This window comes from Notechis scutatus, chromosome Z (genome assembly GCF_049901735.1).
Source record: "Notechis scutatus isolate UNSWTSFEM ecotype Mainland chromosome Z, rNotScu1.2, whole genome shotgun sequence".
Classification (NCBI taxonomy): domain Eukaryota; kingdom Metazoa; phylum Chordata; class Lepidosauria; order Squamata; family Elapidae; genus Notechis; species Notechis scutatus.
In genome coordinates, this window is record NC_142025.1 from 65,343,052 (window position 1) to 65,357,383 (window position 14,332).

The 14,332-nt window shown below is 39.4% G+C and overlaps 1 protein-coding gene across 4 annotated transcripts in view; it reads right to left on the reverse strand.

Annotated features, from left to right (window-relative positions):
- Positions 1-14,332, reverse strand: part of DPY19L1 (dpy-19 like C-mannosyltransferase 1) — a 148,983-nt gene that overhangs the window by 33,950 nt on the left and 100,701 nt on the right. The window contains exons 20-21 of one of the 4 annotated variants that reach the window (XR_015745836.1): positions 5,956-6,130; positions 5,455-5,579 (exon numbers count right to left, since the gene is read on the reverse strand). Coding sequence is in view for 1 of the 4 variants with exons in the window: in XM_026674865.2 (XP_026530650.1) it covers positions 5,480-5,579; positions 5,956-6,130 (275 nt within the window). In the remaining 3 variants the exon portion in view is untranslated. Of the gene's footprint in view, positions 1-5,454; positions 5,597-5,955; positions 6,131-14,332 lie in introns of all 4 variants that reach the window. The other 3 variants (XR_015745837.1, XR_015745838.1, XM_026674865.2) reach the window with 3 other exon arrangements.

Here is a 14,332-nt window from a genome sequence, read left to right on the forward strand (position 1 = left end):
CTTTAGTCAGGGTGCATAGTTCAGTCTTTATGTGTGTCTTGTTTGCCAGGCGTTTGGTTTTGGCGATTAGTGTTTTGGCCACAGAGTTTATCTGTGCTGGGTGGTGGTGGGATTGGGCGTTGAGGTAGCGGTTGGTGTGTGTTTTCTTCTGGTATACGGTGTGTCCTAGTGTGCCATCTGTTTTTTTGTAGATTAGTACATCTAGGAATGGTAGTTGTTTGTTTGTTACCGTTTCCATGGTGAACTTGATTTTGGGGTGTGTGCTGTTTAGGTGTGTTAGGAAATTGTTTAGGTTTTCTTTTCCATGGGGCCAAATCACGAATGTGTCATCGATGTATCTTAACCATAGTTTGGTTTTGTGGGTGGCATTAGCCAGGGCTCTGGATTCGAATTCTTCCATGAACAGGTTTGCAATGATGGGTGACAGTGGTGATCCCATAGGGGCTCCTTCAATTTGCTTATATCTTTGTCCTTTGTATATGAAATATGTGTTGGTTAAGTAGTGTTCTGCTAGTTCCATGAAGTGTTTAGCTGGTTGGTATTTATTTTTGATGATTTCAAGAGTTTCTTTTATTGGGACATGAATGAATAGTGAAACCACGTCGAAACTTACAAGCAGATCTTCTTGTTCCACGTGTAGATCTTTGATTATTTCCAAGAAGTGGTATGAGTTTTGTACATGTGAAGCTGCTGTTTCAGCATGGGGCTGTAGCTGTTTTGCTAAGTGTTTAGCTAGGTTTTGTAGTGGTGCTCCTCTGGAGCTGACTATGGGTCTGAGAGGTATGCCTTCTTTGTGTATTTTTGGGAGGCTGTATAGTTTGGTGCATCTGGAAGATTTTTCTCTTGGGATGATCGTCTGTTGGATCTCTTTGCTCATGTGACTGGTTATAATTTTCTTTTTGGTTAATTTTTCCAGATATGTGGTTGGGTCCGTGTTTATGGGTTTGTATGTGGAGTCTTGGAGTAGGTCTGTCAATTTTGTTTCGCAGTCTTTTCTATCCATTACTACTGTGGCATTCCCTTTGTCTGCTGGAAGTATGATTATGCTGCTGTCGTTTTTTAGGGCTTGCAGGGCTTTTAGTTCCTCTTTGTGCAGGTTGCTTTTGGGTGGTTTGCTTGTGCATAGGATGTTAGTAACTTGGTGTCTTATTCTATCAGCTTCATCTCTATTTAATTTAGTTAGGCTGGATTCTACTGCACATATGATGGATTCTGTGGGGATTTTTTAGGTGTTATAGCATAATTGAATCCTTTGGTTAGGACATCTGTTTCTGTTTTGGTGAGTTCTCTGTTGGAAACGTTATATACTAATTGTTTCAGGTGTTGTTGTGAGTTGTTGGGGGCTTTCTTGTCATGTTCTAATTTCTTTAGTTTCTTCAAGAGTTTGTCATTTTTGTAAGTGGTTTCAGTTTCTGAAGATTCTGCCGAAACGTTGCTACAACTTTAAAAGCGCAACTATAATGACATGGGAAAATACCCGAACAAAGGTGAATACATGTGTGTGTGTGTGTGTGTGTGTGTGTGTGTGTGTGTGTGTGTGTGTAGATTATTAAAGATTTTTTTTCTTTTCACTGGAGAATTTATACCATTAATGTTCATTGATATCATCTCACATCTTTCTCCTCTCCTATCCATTTCTTTGTCTGGTTCTTCTTGTTGCTCTAATTTCTTTAGGCTCTTTATCCTTTCTTTCATATTCTTCCACTTTTCCTTGTCTCCCATATCATTTTTCTTTAATATTTAATGAACTTCTTTCTATGTCCATTGTTTCTATTTCTCTTTCTTCTGTTTTTTTCTTTTTCTCTCTCTTCCATCTCTTCTTCGTTGGTGAATTGTTGGTCATAACATTCTTCTGCTTTATCAACTGTGTCCTGCCAGGTGACCATAATTCCTTCTGGTATCAACCATCGAAAGTTCACATTATATTTTATCAATTGTCATTAAAAAGTGATAGAGTCTTCTTAGATCTCTTATCCTCCTTGGTACTTGTTTCAAGACAATATTCTGTTTTCCACCATACTCTATTGGGTCATCTTTTGTTCTGTGCAATATTTCATCATGAATTGACTTTTTTGATCAGACGGACATGGATGTATCTTGGAAGACTGTGTCTCCTTGCATAATTTGTCTGCACCCTATACAGCTCATCCATCTCTGTCAGCATTTCTTCTTTTTCCATCCCCAATGTTTTCACAATCATATCTGCCATCACGTCCGGTAGGTCTTCCCCCTTTCCTTCCTTTATGTTTTGAAACATCAACTAGTGAACTGCTTTTTCTGCTTCTAAAAAGATTACTGTTTCTAACCCTTTATTTGTTTGTGCCAATTTTCTGGTTAGCTCGTCAACCCTTTTTTCTTCCTTCTCCATTCTTGCCTCCATTTCTACTAATTTCTGTTGATTTTTTTGTACCTCTTGTTGAAAGCATTCAAATTTCTCATCCATTGTTTGTATTTTTTCTTTTAATTCAGTATTCATGACCGCTATCTCTTTTTTCATATCTTTGTGATTTTTCAATATCATTTCTTGCATACTTAACATTAAGCTTTGTAAATCTTTTATGGAGTTTAATCTTTGTCTTGGCAGGATTTCATCAATGGATCTCTGTGTGGAGGGACTTGCCAATGTTGCCATTGTCACCGTTTGTGTGGGTATTTTTTTCCCATTCCTATCTTCATCAAATTAGTGGTGCTAGTTATTTTTAACAGCCTTGTCACAGTATTACTTTTAATCCACCACTCCCACTTCCTTTCTTCCCTTCTTAAACCCTCCACTTCTATAAACCTTCACTTTCCCTTTGTTTTATAACACAGTATAACATAATATATATCTTCTTTCTATCTTACATCAATAATAAAGAGAACAAAGTTAACCTCAGTTGTCACGACTTGTCTTGTATCAATTTTCTAATGGTAATAATAATGATAATAATAGGTTTCTACAACTACTCCCCAATATTCAGTAATATATAATCAATAATTACTTAATAATTACTTAATCACTTATTGGCTACTCGATAATCTCAATTTATCAGTTGTTAAAGTCAATACTATCTATTAATTTATATTGTACCAATAATATATTAATAAATTTGTGTTATTATATTATTACTATATAGCTCTTATCCCAAAAATTAATTCTTAGTTGAACTAGAATAATAATATCAATAATATATATTAATAAATATAAATATATTAACAAAATTAAGTAATAAATGTAAATTGATGTAGCTAATTGAATAGTAATATATAGTATATAATATATAACAATCTAATATGATATATAATAGCATAATAGTATCAATCAATAGTATCAAAAACCTTAATATCAAATGTATAAATTTAGAAACAAATATAATATATACTAATATAATATTATAATATTATCAATTTCAATTATCAGAAACCTTAATATCAAATATATAAATCTAGAAATAAAATTAATATCACTCTCAAATATCAGAGGTCTTAATTTTTTCCAAAACTACTTTTAAGTCTGTTACTTTTGGTTACTTTTTAGTTTCAATCCAATCTTCTTTCTTCTCTATAGCCAGCAAAAAAAAAGAAAAAAAAAGAGAAAGTCCCATCAAGTCTTTTTCAATTATCAGCTCTCCAAATGTATTACTCCAAATCTAATCCAATCTTCTTTCTTCTCAGTGGCCAGTAGATGTCCCTTACACACTACCACACTGTCTCTTTGTCTGTTGTTAAATTTGCTGTGTCACTATCTCTGCACCATACATATTAAGTCCAAAGTCTCACGATTCAAATACTCTCAATTTTCCATTCAAAAGAAAAATATCCAATAAAGTCTCTTGCAATTATCAGCTCTTCAAATATATTACTACAAATCTTCTCACTGTTCCTGTATCCAGAACTCTATTTCCTTTGCTTCTTCTCTATCTTCCTTCCGATCTTTCCACCTGCAATTTATTTTGCTGCTCCGTTCGCTGCTAGCTAGGGCTGGCTCAATCTGCCGGGCTTCACTTGTTAACTCTCCTGTTGCGCTCTAATCTTTTCGCTTTACTCACTTTGAAGTTGGTTTTCAAAATCATCGGTTCTCATTACACCATCGTTCCACTATATCATCACTAATGTGTTCTGCTGTCAGCCTTCATGGATGTCCATTGCTGGTCGTCCTTTCTCTGTCTGCTCATTCCAGGTTATCTTCCGATCTCCAACACAAACCACCGCCCGTGTAGGGTCTTCGGAACCCCCACACTTTCAGAAAGTCCTACGAGTCTCCCTTTGACTCCGAAGAGTCCTGCAAATGGAGGTAGAGGGTCGTGCTCCTTAGAGTCTCTCACTCGCATGTCCCCTCTCCTTGACAGCTGGCCCCACCCCCTCATTTTATTCCATTTTTAACCATGTTTTGTAAGTTTGGTACCAATGAGTCAATACAAAATGCCTGCATCTACCATAGTTCGTCTTTTAATTGTACTGTTTAAATTATTAAAGGGGACTATTTATTTATTTGATTGCTGTAGCCACCCATCTCAACAAGTGACACGGGACAACATTCATTACAAAACATAAAAAAAAGTAAAACATTGAAATAATTAAAGCAGCACAAAATAAATATATACACCCCCAAGCAAAACTGTTACTATGAATATAAATACATGCCCTTAACACATTTGAAATTCCAAGCCTGAGCCCATGACCAAGTCTTCATGACCTTTATGAAAGGCCACCAGGTTGGAATTATTCTACTATCTGGAAAATATTCCAGAAAATAGGGGCTACTGCAGAGATGGCACGTCTCTTGGTTCCCAAACCCAACATTCTTTGACTGATACGATTCACATAACATGCCCAACCTGCCTGACCAAATTGGTCTAGTAGAAATTACTGGAAGAAGACAGTCCCTTAGGTATCCTTATTGTTTATGTTATGCTAATATATGTTTATTCATCTATTTGAAACAAGTAAAAAACAATTCATAATTCTACTACAATGCTTTAGTAAATTGACTTAACGCATTTACTTGAAATTGGCCAACTGATTTGAAGCAAATTCCCTATTCAAACCTTCATTCCAAATAATCAAAATTAAAAAAAAATATCTAAGGGGGAGGTTTCATTCATTCAATTGGTCTTACAATAGTCTGAGTATTAATTCTCACAAAACACCAATTTCTAAAAGATAAAATGATGCCTATAATAAATGCAGTCTTCTACTTACTATATTCCCTCCTATTACATTTAAAGGAAAATGTTAATTGTACCTGTTTTCTTTTAAATTCTGCTACAAATTAAAATATTAAAAATAGAGTGAGACAGGAGACTGATAAGTACCAAGAATTATTTATACGCATATTGGGTATCCTATAACAGCAGTAACATTCTTTAATATGAATATAATTTTTTTCTCCCTGTTCAACTGTGTCAGATTTTCATGCCTTCATATTAATAGTTACAACTAGAATATTCCTATACTGCATCAATCACAACAAACCTTAAAATATGTACTTAAGCTTTACCGTAAACCTGCATCCTCATAATGGGGATGATTCACAATAGGTCGTTGTGCAGATAGTTTTACACTTGCCATTGTAGGCATTGCACCGGCAAAAACAGCATCTGAAATAACAGGATATCTGAAAATGCAGGAATAATTGGAAAAAGAACTAGAAACTACCATACATTTTTAGGTTGTATCAAATCTAAAATTGAATAAAAATCAACTTCTCCCTCCAACCATAAAAATTTATAGAATTAAACATAATTTTGTAAATGTTTTCTTTCTATTTAAAGAATGGCCTTTCCATTCAAAATGCATTTTATAATTCCACATAATAGTATTTATAAAGACAGTTCTTTCTTAAACTGTATCACTTACATGGCAGTCACAAGAAATCAAGGCACCAGGAAAAACAGTTCAATGTTAAAAGTGCCAAACATTTTAGTAGATTTTACATTCTATGTTGCAATAAGAGTTGTTCTACTCTTGTTTTACCTGGCTTAGTATTTGCTTTTATCCACAACAGTAGTTCTTCCTGGGGCAAATTGCTAAATTCTCCCACAATACTCCATTCTTTTTGAAGATTTGCTATTCCCTCAAATGCCATCATTGCCAAAATTGCAAGAACAAGTGTTCCAGGTTGGATTTTGTAAAAAACCCATCCAAATAACTGTGAAAGGAAATGATTAGGCACAAAGTGATTATTAATTTCAGTTTTAAGTTTTAAAACATTATATCAAACTATTTTAAAACACAGTTCATGCTGATTTAATCACTAAAGTTAATCGCAGTAATTATAAATATTCAGATCATTATGACTACTTAATTTTATATTTAAAAAGACTTGAAAACTGTTGTTAATGCCAATAGAAAAGCATGTCTAAAAAGTGCTTTTTCAAAAAGGCAATTGAACTTTGTTTTTCCTTGAGCAAAAAACAAAACCCAGTTGCTTTTTAAAAAAGCACTGTTGAGCAACAATGAAAAGGAATCATCTTATGAATTTCTTGATGCATCAAGAAATTGACAGTTGTATGATAAACTCACTTTCACCAAATCAGGTAAAACAATAGAATAGAAATACAGAGTTGGAATCTCTTCTTAAAACTTTCAGTGTTGAAGCATTCATAACTTCTAGAGGCAAGTTGTTCTATTGATTAATTGTTCTGACTGTCAGGAAATTTCTTCTTAGTTTTAGGTTGCTTCTCTCCTTGATTTATTTTCTATTCATTGCTTCTTGTCCTGCCCTCAGGTACTTTGGAGAATAGCTTGACTCCCTCTTCTTTGTGGCAACCCCTGAGATATTGGAACAGTGCTATCATTTCACCCTTAGTCCTACTTTTCATTAAACTAGACATACCCAATACCAGCAAATGTTCTTTATATATTTTAGCCTCCAGTTCCCTAATGATATGTGTTGCTCTTCTCTGCACTCTTTCTAGTCTCAACATCTTTTTTATATTGTGGTGATCAAAACTGGATGCAGTATTCCAAGTGTGATCTTACCAAAGCATTATAAAGTGGTACTAATATGTCATGTGATCTTGATTCTGTTGTTGTTGTTGTTAGTTGCAAAATCATGTCCGACTTATCGCAACCCCACAGACAACATTCCTCCAGACCTTCCTGTCCTCTACCATCCTCCGGAGTCCATTTAAGCTCACACCTACTGCTTTAGTGACTCCATCCAGCCACCTCATTCTCTTCTTCTATTGCAACGGTCACCAACCGGTGGGCTGCGGCCCACTGGTGGGCTATGAGAAAATTTCTGTGGACCCCAGCATGCTGAGGTGGAGAGGTGGGGCAATCCTGCAGTCTCCCTAGCAAACTCATATCGTGGCTGCTGCCTTCTGCCTCAGTGCATCGAGGAGGCTGAGCAGCAGCGGGAAGAGTGTGGACCTCCTGAGCCGCAGGAAGCAGCTGTCCTCAGGTGAAGATGTTGCAAGGGGGAGGCTCGACCCCCTCTTCCTCCTCGCCAAAAGTGCTCACATGCTCAACAGGAAGGAGGAGGCTTGTCAGGGGCCAGAGGGGCGGTGAACACTTTGCGTGTGAGTGCTTCTGGTGAGAACAAAGAGAAGCTCTGGGGGGGCGCAAGAGATTGCGCTCTCCCCTTGAAGCCCAATAAACACCCAAGAAGGGCTCCAATGCCACAATCTCCCACACTCCTGCCCTCAGGAGCTTCTCTTCCTCCTCGCCAGAATCGCTCACACGCTTAGCGGGAAGGAGGCGGCTTATCGGGGGCCAGAGGGGCGGTGAGTGCTTTGCGTGTGAGTGCTTTTGGTGAGAAGGACGAGAAGCTCCTGGAGGGGGGGTTGAGCCTCCCCCTTGCAACATCTTCCTTGAGGGTATTGCTGGCAGCCACTCAACTTCCTCAATGCGCAGAGGCAGAAGACAGGAGGTAACACTAGTTCAGAGGTTCCTTTCCCATATGAGTCCATCCGCCGCCAGTATCACCTCTGTTGCCCCACCTTCCTGACAGCTATCTGGTCTTCAGCACATGGCTCGTCAACCCAGAGTGGAGGTTGCCCGCTGTGTTGAATCATGCGCACCCGCGCTCATGCCTGCCGTTCTTCCCAGCAGGGGGAAACAACGCCTCTAGGCTTGGACTCTGAGTTTGTAACTGGTATGTCTCAACTGGGACCGGAATGACTTCGACTTCGCCGTGGGACCGCCGCGTAGCAGCTGCCAGCTCCTTTCTCCACATGCCAAGTTTTACCTTGGGAAAGAGAGCAGCTGGGGTATCAGTGTAGCCGCTCGGTTACTTCATAATCACCCTACCCGGAGAAGGAGGTGCTGGAGGAGGAGGAGGCAGTAGTGGAGAAACAAGCCAGTTGTTAAAGATCTGGGGTGGGGGGGAGGCTTCCAGGTAGGGTGAGACTTCCAGACCGGTCCTCCTTCCCTCCCCCAACTCCAGGTAGCCACACCTAACAAAGAAGGGAGAGGTTTCCTCTGACTTGGGGGAGATATGAAATGACAGGAGACCAGATTTTTTGGGGGGTGGGCTCTGCTTTTCTTGTTATATTTCTTTTGTTATAATTAAATAAGCATTTTTATATTTAAAATATATATATTTATATATTAAAATTATTTTTTAAATAGTACATTTATATTTAATATAAAAAATAAAATTTTTATATTAAATATATTATCTTTTTTTAAAAAAAATCATATTAGCGGTCTTCAGGATTTAAAAGTTTGGTGGTCACTGAGGTCCAAAAGGTTGGCGATCCCTGTTCTACTGCCCTCAATCTTTCCCAGCATTAGGTTCTTCTCCAGTGAATCCTCCCTTCTCATTAGGTGGCCAAACTATTTGAGTTTCAACTTTAGGGATCTGGCCTTCTAAAGAGCAATTTGTCGCTTTGCAGTCCAAGGGGCTCGCAGGACTCTTCTCCAGCACCACAGTTCAAAGGCCTCAATTCTTTGGTGCTCAGCCTTATAGAATTCTTTATTGGCCAAGTGTGATTGGACACACAAGGAATTTGTCTTGGTGCAAATGCTCTTGGTGTACATAAAAGAAAATGGTCCAATTTTCACAGCCATATATTGCAACTGGGAAAACCATAGCCTTAACTATACACACTTTTGTTAGCAGGGTGATGTCTCTGCTTTTTAGTATGCTGACAAGATTTGCCATAGCTTTCCTCCCCAAGAGCAAGAGTCTTTTAATTTCTTGGCTGCAGTCCTCATCTGCGGTGATCTTGGATCCCAGGAAAATAAAATCTGTCACTACCTCCATTTCTTCCCCATCTATTTGCCAGGAATTGAGAGGGCTGGATGCCATGATCTCAATTTTCTTAATGTTGCATTTCAAGGCAACTTTTGCACTCTCCTTCACCTGCATCAAGAGGCTCTTTAGTTCCTCTTCACTTTCTGCCATATGCAGATATCATCTGCATATCTGAGATTGTTGATATTTCTCCTGGCAATCTTAATTCCAACTTTTGATTCATCTAGCTCTGCCTTTCTCATTATGTGCTCTGCATATGTTAAATAGGCAGGGCGACAGTATACTGCCTTGCTGGACTCCTTTCCCAATTTTGAACCAGTCAGTGGTTCCATGTTTAGTTCCCACTGTTGCTTCTTGACCCGCATATAGGTTTCTCAAGAGACAAATAAGATGGTTTGGTACTCCCATATCTTTAAGAACTTGCCACAATTTGTTGTAATCCACACAATCAAAGGATTTAGAATAGTCAATGAAGCAGAAGTAGATGTTTTTCTGGAACTCCCTAGCTTTTTCCATGATCTAGCGTATCATGGAGTTGGCAATTTAATTTCTAGTTCCTCTGCCTCTTGATTCTTGATTCTATCCTGTTAATGCAGTCTAGAACTGTGTTGGCTTTTTTTGGTAGCTGCAGCACACTGTTGGCTCATATTCAAGTGATTGTCCACTATGAATCCAAGATCCCTCTCATAATTACTACTATTGAGCAAAGTATCACCTACATTATACCTGTGCATTTGGCTTTTCTTGCCTAAATGTAGAACCTTACTTTTTTCACCACTGAATTTCATGTTGTTAGCACCCAATGTTCAAGTCTGTCAAAATCCTTCTGTATCTTAAGGCTTTCTTCTGGAGTATTGGCTATTCCTGCAAGCTTGGTGTTGTCTCCAAATTTGATGAGTTCCCCATCTATCCCCTCATCCAAATCACTCTTGAAGATGTTGAAGAGTCATGGGCCTAAAACAGAGTCTTGAGATATCCCACAGCATACTTTCTTCCATGTAGATGCAGTTCCACTGAGGACTACACGTTGAGTGTGGTTGTTCAGCGAGTTATGAATCCATCTGGTGATAATGGTGCCTAACCTACATTTTTCTATCTAATCAAGTAGTAGGTTGTGGTATACTTTATCAAATTCCTTACTGCAGTACAAATAAATTATATCCATAGCATTCATCAGGTCCACTAATTCTGTCACTTTGTCAAAGATTGCAATAAGATTTGTCTGACATAATCTGTTTTTGACAAACCCAGGTTGGCTTTTGGTTATTACTTTGTTTGCCTTTAAGTGTTTGCTGCTTCGTTGCTTGATTATCCTATCCAGAATCTTCCCAGGTATTGAGGTCAGGCTGATAGGTGTGCAGTTTCCTGGATCTATTCCCCCCCACCCTTTTTTTGAATATGAGAACTACATCAGCTCTTTTCCAGTCCTCTACCAGAGTGGTTCCTAGGATTTTATCCAAATTTAGCAAGTTAGACAATTAATTTCTAGCTTAATTAATTGATCTCTTGATGAGTTAGCAGGTCCTCATTCTTATTAACTTATTAACTTATTGTTAACTTAACAATACATTCACTGAAAGTCTATAGAGATTCTCAGTCATCCAGGTAATAGTTGTCCCAAAGGTGCTTTTTTCAGGAGGCAACTGGACTTTCTTGGAAGACATTTTGCTTCTCATCCAAGAAGCTTGTTCAGCTCTGACAGGATAGTGGAGAATGGAAGAATTTACATTCCTTGCAGACAGCTGGTCATTTGCAACCTTTTAGAGCAGTGGTTCCCAAAGTGGGTGGTACCTCCCTCTGGGGGGTGGGGGTGGAATGCCTTAGGGGGGTGCTAAGAGGCAAGGGGGCCAGCAGGGGGCGCTAAGAGATAGCAGGGGGCACTGGGGTGGGCCCTCGTAGGGCGACCTCTGGCTTTGCTCTGCTTCTCCAATGAACCACCGCTAGCGTGTTCTAGGCACCGGCCATGCATGATCACCCCATTGAGTGCCGCACCATTCTGCTCGGACTTGTTTGGGCAAGTCCCTCCGGTGCAGTGAACTCAATGGGGTGGTCCTGCAGGGCCGGTGACTAAAATGCAGCTGCAGTGGCACGTTGGAGAAGCATAGCAAAGCCGGAGGCCAGTAATTTTCGCTGCAAAAAACCTCCAGTCGCCACGTGGTTTTTCAGTGCAGCTGCAGTCCAGCCGCACCGAAAAAAAACACACAGCGGCTGCAAGCATTCGTGACAAGGGCGACGTGGGCTGGCAGGGAGACCAGTGACAACAATGGCTCAACCCTGGCTTGCCTTCCCTGGCAGCCAGCCATGGGAGGAAGTTAAAATCACGGGTGCGGGACGACGAAAGAGGTGGTTGTGGGGGAGAAAACTAGAGATTAAGGGCCAGGGCCTCTGAAAGGGGAAACGGGGTGATGCAGCATTAGCCCAGGCCTTTGACAGATTAGGCCACGCATGCCTGGGCAGAAAATAGATAGGTTAAGGAAGGGATAGAGAGAGAAGGAATGAGAAAAAGAGAGAAAGAGAGAGAAAAGAAAGAGAGAGAGAGAGAAAGAGAGAAAGAGAGAGAGAAAAAAGAAAGAGAGGGAGGGAAAGAGAGAAAGAGAGTGAAAAAGAGAGGGGGAAAGAGAAAGAAAGAGAGAGAGAGAAAAGAGAGAGGGAGGGAAAGAGAGACAAAGAGAGAAGGAACAGACAAGAAAGTAAAGAAAAAAGGGAGAAAGGAAGAAAAGGGATAGTCAAAGAAAGAGGGGGGCTGGAAGGAAGGGACAGAAAGAAAAGAGAGGGGGGAGAAAAAGAGAGAAAGAGGGAATGAGAGAGAAAGAAAGAGGAAGGGAGGAGAAAGTGAATGGGGTATGGAGGGAGGGAGAGGGAGGGAGATAGAGAAAGAGAGAGGGAAAGAGAGAAAGAGAGAGAGAAATAAGAGACAAGAAAGAAAAGAAAGAGAAAACGGAAAGAAAGAAAAAAAGGAAAGAAAGAGAAAAAGGAAGAAAAAGATAGACAAAGTAAGAGGGGGGATGGAAGGAAGGGACAGAAAGATAGAAAAAAGAATGGGAGGGAGGGAGGAGAAAGTGCATGAGATATCTAGTCCAACCACCTGCTCCAGCAGGGTTAGAAGGGAGTATGAGTGTGTGTGTGTGTGTGTGTATGCATGGCTGTCAAAACTCCAAAAACAGGTCAAGTAGCTCTGGGGAGGTCAGTCATAAAGTAGAACACTTACTAAGCAACTGGCCATTAAGTGAAGACCACTTATATTTGATTTGCCAGTCACATGGCCACCTGACCATGACCACCCAGTCATATGACCACCAAACCATACCCATCCGATCACGTGACCACCAAGCCAAACCCACAAATTAGGCCATGCCCACAGAACCAGTTGTTAAGAAATTTAAATCCCACCCCTGGGTGGGGGGCACTGAGGATGAGTTTGTAGCACCAAGGGGGTGGTGGACTGAAAAAGTTTGGGAACCACTGTTTTAGAGGGTCGTTGAAGCACTTGGAGGTTTATCTGTATCCTTAGGGTCACCTAAGTGGTGCTTCTGGTTCCCATCATCTGCATTTTTTTTCTGGAAATACATTTCTACTCCCACATTATTCAAAGGGTGTTCATCCCAAATTATTTAACTAAAAGCTTTTTGAACACCCTTTGAATGGTGTAGGAGTAGGAATGGATTTCCAGAAAAAAAAACTGCGGCAATAGGAACCAGAATCACTACTCAGGTGACCCTGAGGACACAGATAAATCTTCAAGTGCTTCAACGACCCTCTAAAAGGATGGAAATAACCAGCTGTCTGCAAGGAGTATAAATCCTTCCATTTCCCATTATCCTGTTAGAGCTAAAGAAGCTTCGTGGATTGGAAGTGAAATGTTTTCAAAGAAAAAAACAAGAAAATCCAGTTGCCTCCTGAAAAAAGCACCTTTTGGACAATAAATTCACTGCTTAAATCTCTTAGCATGTGATCAGACAGATGTATATACACATAAATGGTAATTTCTTTTATTCTGGATAAGGAAAAAAATATTATACCTTCCCTAAATTTTATCTTCCCCTCTCTTCTCTTTCAGCCACTGAAGCAACATACAATTGTTGTTGACTGGGAAAAATGCCTGGTTATAATATTGAAATCTGCTATCCTTTTACCATTTCAGTGAGCAATACACATTTAAACAAAACAAAATTATAACTTGATGGCTTCAAAGCTATTCTTTAGAGTACTAACTTCTAGATCCTTCTGCAAATGTTCAAACAAATGCAGACAATGTATTCTAAAAAACTGACAGTGGGATAGGGAATGGTAATATTACTTTCTATTTTCATACTGAGGACAGGGGACGAATTGGAGGTTTTTTTGCTCCAAGAATCAGCTTAACAGGTTCTGATTGAATGAGGGTTTTTTGTCTGTCCTCCAGTACCCTGGAGGAAGGGTACTGATTGGCATATGATATCCCTTGCCTATTCTTTGCATTTTGAAAACCATAACACTTTTCAAAATAGTTTGAAAAGAACTGAAGAGTGGAAATAATACTGGGTGGAAGTACCATGAGCCAATGGACTAGATTGCACAGCAGTGTAAGGTTTGAAGGAATGATTCAATAAGATGGAGATTTCTCTTCTTCCAATCAAATCAAGTGGTTTCAAAATCCTAAATAATTTTGCTTTCTTATTTGCAAATTTCAAACATTTTTTCTTCGTTATATGAAAAGCAGAGGAACGATTGCATAGTATGATCAGTTCTGATATTGATACAATATGCTGGCCAATAGCAAAAGCACTAAGGTTTATATACCGCTTTATAGTGCTTTACAGCCCTCTCTAAGCAGAGTCAGCATATTGCCCCCAACAATCTGGGTCCTCATCTTACCAACCTCGGAAGGATGGAAAGCTGAGCCAACCTTGAGCCTGGTGAGATTTGAACTGCTAAACTGCAGGCAGACAGCAGTCAGCAGAAATTGCCTATAGTACTGCGTTCTAACCATTGCATCACTATGGCTCTTAATAAGTTTTATCTTATCTTTAGTGTTTGGTGGAATGCAAGAGTGATAAATTATTTATGCCTCACTCCTTTATTAGAATCTACTGAAATAGGAGATGGGGAAAGAAAACAGACCCAAATGTATTCCACTGCTTTTAAAAAAAACTTTTCTTTTTCCAACTG